The sequence below is a fragment of the Xiphias gladius genome, chromosome 11, assembly GCF_016859285.1.
Source record: "Xiphias gladius isolate SHS-SW01 ecotype Sanya breed wild chromosome 11, ASM1685928v1, whole genome shotgun sequence".
Taxonomy (NCBI): Eukaryota; Metazoa; Chordata; class Actinopteri; order Istiophoriformes; family Xiphiidae; genus Xiphias; species Xiphias gladius.
The window spans coordinates 17,418,659-17,430,645 of NC_053410.1; the positions used below are offsets into that span (position 1 = coordinate 17,418,659).

At 42.5% G+C, this 11,987-nt stretch overlaps 1 protein-coding gene across 2 annotated transcripts; it reads right to left on the reverse strand.

Annotated features, from left to right (window-relative positions):
• Nucleotides 1–1,057: 1,057 nt before the first annotated feature.
• On the reverse strand, nucleotides 1,058–8,935 carry msh6 (mutS homolog 6 (E. coli)). Of its 2 annotated transcripts, none has more exons than XM_040138663.1 (10): nucleotides 8,520–8,935; nucleotides 6,774–6,976; nucleotides 6,423–6,604; nucleotides 3,638–6,212; nucleotides 3,029–3,312; nucleotides 2,768–2,885; nucleotides 2,582–2,671; nucleotides 2,296–2,450; nucleotides 1,417–1,616; nucleotides 1,058–1,275 (listed from the first exon to the last, which is right to left on the reverse strand). In XM_040138663.1, the coding sequence occupies exons 1-10, from the start codon at nucleotides 8,783–8,785 to the stop codon at nucleotides 1,194–1,196; spliced, it is 4,155 nt and encodes a 1,384-aa protein (XP_039994597.1). In that variant the 5' UTR covers nucleotides 8,786–8,935; the 3' UTR covers nucleotides 1,058–1,193. The 2 variants fall into 2 exon arrangements, with proteins under 2 accessions (XP_039994597.1, XP_039994596.1); XM_040138662.1 differs by having other exon boundaries at nucleotides 6,774–6,979.
• Nucleotides 8,936–11,987: the final 3,052 nt, after the last annotated feature.

Below are 11,987 nucleotides of genomic sequence, written 5' to 3' on the forward strand. Positions count from 1 at the left end.
CCCCCTCAAGAAAACTGTTGAGATTTGATTTTATGCTTTTTGTGTAGTTTTGTATTTTCATGCAAAAATCTTACTGTACTTGAATGTCTTTATTTTATTAAATGTGTTAATTTTTTTGGTTATTATACCCTAGAATTGCTGTAATTATACTCATGTCGCAGTATCTAACTTCTTTCTGTGAAAGAGATCAGAGAAAAGAGAGGAAAACACTAAACATTTTCTCCAGCAATGTTGACTCATTTACATTTGCAATACAGAAAAATAGATGCTGAACTGTGCTTTCACAAGACTTGCATAGCATCACCGTTTGTAAGGGAGCTGAACAGTTCTTATAATTCAGTCTGCTTTACATAATCTATTCATATTTTCTGTTTGTCATGCAAGACCCAACTTACCATAAGGTCGAATGAGAAAGCAATGGGGCAAAATCAAGCATTTTTTACTCGAGGCTGCAGTTGTATAACTATTTAGGGGTGTCGTTTCTAATTAAGACACAGCCTCCTCTTAACTTATCAAATTAAAAAAAAATACATTGCTCGTTTGGGTCAGGGTGTTGTGCATCCGTTGCAAAATTATCTAATGACAGTTGGCTGGTTGTACCCTCTGTGGTACACTGACTAATTGTCATTGACTCGTCAGTCAAGACTACATAATCTGTAGACATCTTACCCTGTATTGGAATCAATGAACAGGCAAAAATGCTACTTCTCGGCCTTTTAAGATATAGTTTCTTTTGTGACAGACTTCATTTCTTACTTTGATTAGAGCCAAGAAAAAGAGACAAGTCTTGTGAAAGCACAACTAATTTTAATGTGTTCTTTCCCTTGTTTGCCAATGTTGCTGGAGAATTTAAAAGGCTTTTACTCTACTGAAGCTGAGACAAGTATCTATATACAGCGCTATATGGTTTCATTGCCCCCAGTCCCCCCTCCCCCCTACCCATTCATGTGTACTGGTGATTGTGGGTTCTCATACAGACTGAAATGTATGCATGTATCATAACATCTAGACTTAATATATTGTGAAGTATTCAATAACCGTTATGTAGGCGCTAGCGTGAATTAAAAGGGTTTAATTTCCTAGATGAAACATTGTCATTTTTTTAAAAATAAACTTTATTAGATCATTACAGTAGTGTTTTTTCAAGCGCTGAGAAAACAAACATTCAGCAAGAACAAATTATATTTTACAAACTACAGGTTGTTAAGCATCTGAACAAGTGAAGCAAAGTGTGTGTTGCTCTGTGTGGCATCCTCAGCAAACTGGCAGAGCTTCCTGCAAGAAAGAAGGGGAGAGGAGATCACATCAAAACTTTGGTCTTAGTTACAGATGGCATGTTCAGATCCATGCTTTGGATGTTTTTCTGCAGTAACATGAAGGGCAACAGGATAAATTAACTGCAATATAAATGCATACTTGAACAGTCGGAGGCTGATGGTGCTCTTCTCAAACTCTCCGGCCTTCTTGTGCCCTGACTGGATGACCTCCTCTGGCAGGCTGGCAAGTCGAGCAGCGTTGAAGCCATAACTCTTTGGACAAGCTCCAGTGATGAACTTGTAGAGGAATGTGATGGTTTCTTGACTTGGATCCTCACATTCATTCTCCACCATGCATGCCTGAAAGTGACAAAACAGGGACATTATACTTAACGCCAGGGCGCTGCACACTGATTCAGAAAACACGAAAACCAGGTCAGACAAATGGCATTTTAATGCACTGCAGATTGTGTGTGTGTGTGTGTGTGTGTGTGTGTGTGTGTGTGTGTGTGTGTACACAACTACAGAACCTGCCAAGAACAAGGGTGAAATTATTCATATGTACATACAGTAAATAATCAATGTGCAATTAGCAATATGTTATGTGGGAACAATTAGTGTGCGCACAATTCCCTCAAATTATTTAGGCTATGGTACTGAAGTAGTAGGAACTGAAGTTACAAATTGTGGCTAGAGGAACACCCACTACGACGGCCCCAGGAAAACATCTGCACTGTAGCGTCATGAAATGGAGTAATATGACTTCAAAATTTATTTCCTGTAGCAAAGGTTTTACTGACAGAAAATAGACTGTCTAAGAAATACACGACTATAACTGAACAGCAAAGAAGGGTATAACCGATAACCAGGTTGCCTGCACAGAAATTTGACTCTGGCTCCACTACATATAGTACAATAGACAGGCTACAGTAATCAAATACAATTCAGAAGATATTTCCCTGGATAATAATTTTAGGTAAGAGCTTTTTTCATCTGCTGCTGTTGCAGTATTTAGCTTGTTTTGTGTTGCTGTACTCACCATGTGGCCTAACCGCACAGCGGGGTTGTTGGCATAGTCCTCCACCAGGGAGTGGTAATGTGTGGAGAAGAGGGTGCGACAGCAGATTTTCTCAGCAAGCTCCTTCACAACAGCGCTGGCGATCGCTGTGCCATCATATGTAGCTGTGCCCCTTCCTGCAAACAGTTCACAGCTGTAAGGTTACACCCCATAAACATACCACTACGGAAACAAAACAGAGCTGAACAGACTGCCTTTGACGTTCACTGTCATTATGAATAAGCTGTAATAGGCACCAAAGACTTACCTAATTCATCCAGGAGCACGAGTGAGTGTTTAGTGGCATGGTGCAGGATGCTGGCAGTCTCACTTAGCTCCACAAAGAAGGTACTCTCTCCTACAGAAAGACAGAGTCCACAGTACAAGTTTAGTCCATGAGGTGGAAGCTCAGAACATTACGTAACAGACTTGTTAAAGGAGTTTGTGATGTTACCAGCCATAATGCGATCTGAGGCTCCCAGCCGGGTGAAGACCCTGTCCACCGGTGTGAAGCGCAGGCTCTCAGCGGGAACATAGCAACCCAGCTGAGCTAGGATGATCACAAGCCCACACTGTACAAAAAGAGCAGTGCTGCATATGAAAATGGGCAGTGACTTCACATAGACCAGGACTCTCCATGCCATTATTTCCAGTCCATTGTAGTTTCATACACATGGAGAAAATAAATGTAAATATATATCCATAAACAACCCACCTGTCTCATGAGAGTGGACTTTCCACCCATGTTTGGCCCCGTGACAAGGACACACAAGGCGTTACCTTTCCCCTCATCTGTTTCACCACTACCAGGGCAGCCAATGAAGATGTCATTGGGAATGAAGTCGTCACCAAAAAAGGTCTTGGTGACACAGGGGTGCCGGGATCCACTGAGGTCAACGAAGGGCACTACCTGGTCATCATCCTCGGGGAGCACCACTTCTGGCCTGGTCATTGGTCCGTCTCCACCCTGACTGTAGCGTGACAAGGCCAGCAGTACATCTATTGGGGGGGGGGGCACAAAAAAAAAAGTAAAAACAGGAATGAGGCACCGAACCTTTCATGCTTTAAAACTCTAAAAACATCATCTTAAATACACATTATGGAGGCATATCAGTAACATCTGCAGGAAATGTATTCAGAGCAGACACCTGCAATGCAGGCTCCTGCAATGCCCCCCCCCAGAAACAGTCACAAAATGCAAAATTACAAAGTTACACTTTGTTTTGTACTCCAGTTATTTAAAGTATTACTGGATCAATTTGATTGATGCATGCTGTAAAAAAATAATGCTGATTAACAAGAATTAAAAAAATGTTATAATTACCAATCACTGCCATGCACTCCACACCAGTCTTCCAGTCTCTGTAGTCCTTGTCAAAGTTGTAGAAGAGCCTCCTCATGCAGTCCTTCAGGGCAGCATCTCTCTTCTCCTCAAATCCTTGCAGCTCGGAGAACAGCCGCTCAGTCTCCTTTGTCACGTAACGCTTCCAGCCTTTCTTTGTAGATTTCACCTCGTACTCCTCAGGGATATTCCTCTCTGAGACGCTGTCAGGCACCTCCATCTGGTAGCGGTTTCGCCCAGTCCCCCAGTAGGCCATGTTTTTACAGCCAAGTCTCTTCTTCTGTCTGTCCAGGTAACCCTGCAGCTCTTGTTCACAGTTCTTGATCCCGGTCAGAGCTTGGTCGTACTCGGGGTCAAAGCCAGCTTTTGGGGTTATGACACCAGTAGTGCGGGCTTTCTGGTGGTCAAAGGCTGTCTCCCAGCGCCTGAGTTCAGCAGAGAGGTCGGGAAAGAGGCCATCCTTTGCACTTTTCAGACTGACAACTTGACGGAGCAACGTGGAGCGAAACTGACCTGAAACTGGAGCGAGGACAGAAATAATCTCCTGCATAGTTTTGAAACCTTCCAGTGCTGAGAGGAAGTCTGCTATCTTGCGCTTGCTGTAGGTGACCTCCTCGTAGAGAACTGCTCTGCTGTCAGGGTGGTCCTGGCCCTTCAGAGGAGTGCCAATGCTGTGGATTTTACTCAGGAGACGCTCCAAATCTGGGAGCTTCTTCAGCAGGTCTGAAACCTCAGTAGCCTGGGCCTGAGCTCCCATCAGGTCCTCCATTGCATCCAGTCTGTCCCTTATGGATGTGGGGTTACACAGAGGAGCACAGAGCCACTGCTTCAGCAGCCTCTTGCCAAAAGGGGTAGAGCACGTGTCCAAACGCTCCAGCAGCGTGCCCTCTGTTCCTCCTGACCCATTCTGAAAGATTTCTAAGTTTGCCAGAGTCACTCCATCGAGGACCATTCGCTGACGAGTCTGGGCAAAGAAACTGGCAGGTCCAGCAGCTTTCTCCATCTCAACATCAACAGGGACATATTCTTCAAAGTTGGCCATGGAGAGCAGCTCTTGGTCTACCAGACATTTCTTCAGGTAGGAAATGCATCCACCCAGTGCTGACAGTGCCAGCTCATATCCCTCTTTAGGAGTAAGGCACAGCGAATCACTCTCAGAGGTCATCTTTTTTAGAAGAGGAGGAAGAAAACTGTGTCCAGCCTCCTGCTGCTTGCTAGCGGTCTCTTTAAAGTAGTCTTCCTCTGAGAGGGTTTTAAGAGTCTTCTGCGCATCCCAGAACTGTGTTCCTGCATTAAGTCCTTCCTGCAAAGCAGAGGACAGAGAGGCCTTGAGTATTTTGCGCGTTTCAACAGATGGGTTCCCTCTTTCAAAGAGCACCTCGGCAAGGGCAAAGTGTGCAATCAGGGTGCGCAGGCGTGAGCAGTGACGATCGTCTGGGAACTGGCCTACATGAAAATAACCCACAGAGGTATCTACAAAGCAGACTCCGTAGGTGCGGCAACGACCGGAGCTTTCCTCTTCAGCCTTTTCCTTTAAACTCAGCAGGAACTTGCTCTGACTCTCTGAGGGAGCACCGTCCAACACACTGTAGGTTTGGGTACCACGTGTGATAATCCGGCACACCTCTCTTCTCACCACACGGTCAAATTTTGTGGGCTTAGCCATGGTCTTGCAGCGTGCTTCCATCATCTCTGGGGTCTCTGTCTGCTCCACTCGCGCCACCTTGTAGCCCTTCTGGACCAGCACATCTGAGAAACGTGCGAAGCCGATCTCTGGAAAGCCTGAGTGTGCCCAGGTCCCCTTCATGAAAGTCAGTCCCAGCTTGTTGACTCCAATCACAGCATCCATGTGGTAGAGCTCATAGAACTTCCCAACCTTGTAGAAGATCACTGTATCAAACATCTCAGATTTGAGCTGCCACCACCGACGCATACCGGGAGTGTTTCTGTTTAGAAAGTCTTCAGGCACATACAGGGTGCTAGGATCGTAGTCATCCTCTGTCTGCCGCCGCCTTCGGCCGTCTTTCCTCCTGCCATCCTGCAACCACTCCAGCTTCTCATGGTCCCAAACTGTTGCCCCTCCAATGGTACCTGAACCATTTGCCTGGCTCTCGAAGCTTTCAGGGGCAGTGAAGGCTGACAAGCGAGACTTTGTGTCAGCTGCCATAGCTGCTGGAGCTCGTTTAGGGGCAGCAGACGGGGTAGTGGTCACTTTGGCTTTTACATTAGCAGACTTTTCTGCAGGACGTTTGCGCTTCACGGGCTTGACGGGGCTTTCTACTTCTGACTCGTGCGTGCTCTCCTCTTCCTCCTCTTCACTACTCACTGCCACTTCTTCCTCTTCATCCTCACTGCTGGACGCAGCATTATCTGGTTTGAATTCCTCATCTGAGTCGTCACTGTCTGAGGCTACAATAATGCGACGTCGCTTGGCCTTGTTGCCTTTTTCTGTTGAAGCACGGGATGAACGGCCACTGACTTTGGATGACTTCACTTCCCCATTTTTCTGGTCATCCTCATCACTGACCTCTTCATCAGTCACTCTTGACTTGTCAAGCTGACAAAGCACAAATACGAATAAGTTATAACAATATGTCACCTGTATTTCTGACAACAATTGTTTATGTAACACACTCTGTACTACTATGAGTACTGATGTCTGTTTTACTATTTTAGTAACGAGAATAAGTTATTAAACATTTTAGTTAAAATTCAGGCTTTTTAATGTACACACTGTCAACATAACTGGACGTAAATGCAATGTCACCTCCATTTCTTCATCATCATCGTCATCCTCTTCCTCATCTGATGGATCTGTGCAGAGAGGCATCTTTAATCTTTTTTCGGGGCTGTCGAACATGACTCCGTCAGCAAGCTCCATTGCATGACGGATGACAGGCTTGCTGCTGAAGAACACCCCTCCGGTTTTAGCATCACTGCTCTCAGAGCCTGAAACAACAGAGTACACACTTATCATTCGGAAGTGACTGCAGCAAACAGTCATGAAGTTTACTAGGAAGACATAACAAATACATATATTATAATTATTATAATCATTGTTATTATTATTATTATTATTAGTAGTAGTAGTATTATTATGGGAATAATTGTTACCAACCTTGGTACTCTCTGATATATTTGGTGCTGACCCATCCTCTAGTGGGAGGTTTATCAAAGAAATGGACATGTATGCGTTGGTCTCGACCTCGGCCCCTCATCTGCTGGCCAGTCAGAGGTTGTGGTACCACCATGCACGGCCACCAGGGGTGTCCCTCCAGTTTTGCCCACACAAGGGCACCGGCGCTGAATGAGGATGTGGAGCTGCTGGAGGTAAGAAAAACACAAGCATTTTAGGAAATCATATGTTGACCCAGACCAATATCGGCATCTGTACATAATTCAAAGAGTCATGATAAATAAGAATCATCCTGTGTATATTACAGCCCTTTCTGTCAGGACTGAGTTTAACTGCAAGTAATGATTATTACCATTACAATATAACTAACTAATAATTAGAATTACTGCAGATTACTTTTTTGATTAATCCATTAACTGTCAGAAAATAATGAAAATGCCCATCACAAGAGTTACCTTGATTAGTCTGAGCAACAAGTTCAAAGATAATCAATTTATGACATTAAAACAGAGAAGAGCAGCAAATTCTCACAACTGAGAAGCTAGAGCCACAGAATATTCAGCAATATAGCTTGAAAAATGATTAAAACAAATAATGAATGAGAAATAAGTTAAGTTTTCTGACGATCGACTAATGACTAATTGTTTTAGCTCTAGACTGAGTTATTTGTGGTCATCTAATCCGCCATGGCATGGCTGCCAGAGGGGCTCAGAGGGCAGATTGCACTATCATAATACTGCAGCACTGAAAAGCTTTTACAGTCAATTTGAATTTTGTCAGTTATCTATAAAACTGGAACAAAACATCCAAACACACGCACTGGAAAGTAAACGGGCTACTCTCTCTTCCTTTCTCTCAGTTTGTGTGAGGGGAATTTTGCCTTGACACAGCTCGTGTCTTACTTTAAAACATGCAGTTGTATTGTCATCTCCAATGTTTTCTTAAATGGCACTCAATAGCAATGACAAAATTCTGAGTAATAAAGGGGGTAACCTGGTACAGGTATTACTGCCTCGGTCATTCAACTGTGATAGTAACCTTTAGTAAATACAATGCATCCGGATTTAGTTTTATTAATCAGTTTCTCTGACTCGAGTTTTGTTCTGACTCGAAACACAACATTTCACATGTCATCTAGCGGACACAGATCCAAACTACATACATTTTTATTGCGGAGAGAGTAGAGAGAGGGTGTTGCTGCTATGATGAAAATGAGCCGATACCTCAGCCATCACCAAACGAGCCCACTGCGTGGTGCCAACTAAAGATCTCCGACCAGCGTAAACTATTACATTGGTTTCCATTAGTAAATTTGCCCTCTAATCTCTGTATTCCACGTTGTTAAATTAGACGGACTAGCACTGATTTGACAGTGGGAAAAGATCGCAGCACACGGTCCTGCTCAGTTTTCATCGGGTCACCTTCGATTTTAAGACCATTCAGATGTCAGGCAGGATCAAATGAAACATGAAAAACTAACATGGTAAAACAAACAGTAGGTTTTCAAAGTCGACTAACTCGTCCAAATGCAGTCTTTTTTTTCCAATTCACAAAATGCATAAGAGAATTTATTTGTTTTTTGTTTTTTTAATTACCTCGTTTACAATTTGAGTAGCTGGTTAAGTCTTTGTGGGGCCTTGCAGACGTTCTACAGCAGGAAGAAGAAAAACCGTGCCAAACGTGGCTCCAGCAATTACACCGCCCCCAACTTTATCATGGCTAACTCACCTTTCTTTGGTCTTCGGGGCCTTGTCGCCAAATAGTTTCTTGAATCCCCCTTTGGCAGACTTGGAGTCACTTTTCGGTTTGACTTTGTTGGTCTTGGTCGGTTGTTGTGGTGGTGGTGTCTGTTTAGCTTGCTCTTTAGGGGACGAGTTGGACTTCTCCACGGAGGAAGGCAGGTCTGCCTCGGCCGGAGAGGGACTGGGCTTCGGCTTGGAGACCTGCGGCGGAGACTTGGTGAAAAAATTGAAAAGAGAGCTTTGCTTCGCCATGTGTGCGAGTTTAGAGGCTGTAGTTGTATTTTCCTCGGATATAAACCTAATGACAGCGCCCTGAGCCGCCCCGCATCACCTAGCACCCAGCTACGCAGCGTCACGACGCGAGCGCCTCCAGTTCGCGGGAAAGACATCCACGAGGTGTGCTGGGCGTGGACACGAGCCTCCACCAATGACAAGCGAACGGGAGAGTCACGTGGTGTCAACATGACTTCCCTTGGCGCCCAGAGGACTGTTTTTTTTTCCCTCCCTCTTTTTCCTCTCAACTTTATTTCCAACACAGAGGCAAACATACCGGTGGGGGAAGCGTTCAGATCCTTTACTCATGTGAAAGTACTAATACCGCACTGTAAAAATACTCAGTAACAAGCAACAGCCCTGAATTGGAAATGGTGTTTTAGTATATAAGTATAATCAGGAAAAGAAAAACGTACTTAATGTATTAAAAGTAAAAGTATTCAATGCAGAGAAAATGGCCCATGTGACTGTTATACAATTATACATTGATTGGAATGATCTGCTGATTATTGTTCACTTAACTGATTGATTGTTTGCTTTGTAAAAATTCAGAGAATAGCGAGAAAAGCCATCAAAGGCCAAAATGACACCTTCACAATGGTTTTGTCTGACCAACAGTACAGACCTCAAAAATATTACAAATACTACATAATTAATAATAATCATTAAAATAATTTTAAAAAAGGAAAAGCAGCAAATCCTCACATTTGCAAAGGTGGAACCACGAAATGTTTGCCATCTTTGCATGAGAAATTACTGAAATGAGCGAAATAGTTGTCAATTAATTTAATGTCAATTGACTAATCAACTAATCCTTTCAGCTGTACTTATATACTGTTGGGGAAGTTTAATTTATAACAAAACATATTTTATATGTTCTTCATATGTTTTCTTTGCAAAAATCTTGTAAAGCAACTACTAACTGAAGGTGCCAAAGAAATGTAAAACGTAAAATATTAACCTCTGAAATGTAGTGGAGTAGAAGTAGAAATGAAGACATGAAAAGAAAATACTCACGGAAAGTGCAAGTACCTCATGAATGTCCTTAAGTAAGTTACTGGTTTAAATGTAGTTACATTCCACCACCGGTAGATACATACACAGTTTGTCCCTTGTCTCGGTATCATCAGTAAAATACTTACTGGGTACCTACAGTAAATGTATGTACAGGACAAAAGGTTTGGGAATAAGAGGGCGACAGCTTTATGTTTAAGAGGGACTTGGCAGTATATTACAATCAAAGTCTTGGCAGTTTTTTATATTGAAATGAAAGTATTTACATTATCATTTAGGCAATGTATACAAAAGTACAGTACACATCTACATATTCAGTAAATATTTCATGTATGACCATAAATGTGACCATAAAAGAAAGATAACACAGAACCTATCATTGAAAAATTTTCCGATGAACTGAATTGTATTTTTCATGGGTCATGTCAGTTGTGGGTAGGAACATATAGACTAGAAAAGTTCATAAGAGTATAATAAGAGTATAAGGTCTCTTTAGGAGTTGATGAAATAATTAAGTTTACATATGATTGTAAGTATATAGGACTGGAGTAAATTGGTGATGCGGGAAATTAGTGTCTTCTGTGTGTGTGCAGATTATTATTATAGTTGCAAAATTGTCAGTTTGTATACGGAGCATCGCACACGGAATCTATAATCTGTGCTATTCCTTTACCACCAGCAGGGTGCAGCCGAGTCCTGGAAGCTTCATGAGTTATAGCCCCTGTCTTGATAGACTATTCATACACTTCAACTGTGGGATGACGTACAGTTATTCCAGTTATTGACAGAGAACTGAGCCACATGATTTCTTCACCCTGTTGTCCTTTTGAAAACCACTTACAATGAGAATAGCAATAGCACATAAATGTCGATTCATGGCCATTTTGTTTAATATGTCCTGCTGTTGCATAATTTGATCAAAAGGAACAAAATGAGCAGCATGCAACCATTAAAGCATGAGTCAGCATTGCTTGTGCATACACAGTGTCCTTGTTTCAGCAGAAAGCTTCCGTTGAAATATTACAGTCTACCTGGTAATGCTCCGAGTTGTGATATACAAAAACTTAAAATGACTAACTGCAAATATTTATTCTGTTGTCAAAGTGTAGTGTAAGTAAACACCGCTAAACAGCAGAGAAGGGTGGCCTTAGATATTCAGAACAACCCAACATCCACCCACATGTGACTCTTTGCCGTATGGTGTGTGGGTGATAGAAAGCATTTAATTAAGACAAGGTTATGAAACCTTACACAGCAGTCATTATGAGGAGCTGTTTTAACTCAGTGAGACTGGATTTTCCATCACTAATCAATGAGTAAACGTGAAGTATAGTTATCATGCCAGCATAGGGATCCAGAGGCTGTGTGTATTAGACGAACAAAACGGATAGTGTCATGTACTGTATATCGTATATTTTACATAAAACCGCAATTAACAGAGTGACTTTTAGCAGAGTGAATGCTGTTATTTATGTCTGAAGTAGTACATAGATAATCAAATGTCTTTTGCACTGTAGAAAACAAGGAAATTCATTACCTTAAGAACTTGCGACAAGTCTCCAGGATGGAGTCTTCTGAGGAGCAGTCAGCTAATTTAAAAGGCCAAGATTTCCTGATGTAAGTGGGCCGTTTTCACAGCAGGCATTTTGACGTATGGGAGTAGGAAAAGCACATGTTTTACTAATAACATTATTGATGCGTCAGCTCTGTTCAACTGTCCAGTAAGTCATGACAGTGTGACAGCGAAGCAGCATGAGCAAAGCCAGGACCCTGAAACTGCAGCAGCTACATGGAATTCAGACGTGTTCATTTTATTATTTACACCTGTGCTCTCTCACACTGTGACATGTTGAAATGTCTTGTGTGAAAAAGACCTGATTAGGAAGAGTATTCACAGAAGTATTTGCAGTACCAGCAGTCTCAAAGAGCCATTTTTAAAGAGAGAGCTGCGTTTGTGGGAAAGTCGCCAGCCCTTAAAGAACTCGTTAATTCTTCTGTGAGGCCAAAGAGGAAGAAGAATATGTGTATAATGAATGCAAGGTAGTGAAAATGTGGCCCCAAGTATTAATTGTGTTGACAAAAAATATGTCTAACTATATTCAACAGAAACCTTTTTTTTCCGATGACAACATGCTGGTGAGATGTAATCAATCTTAGCAAACAAAAG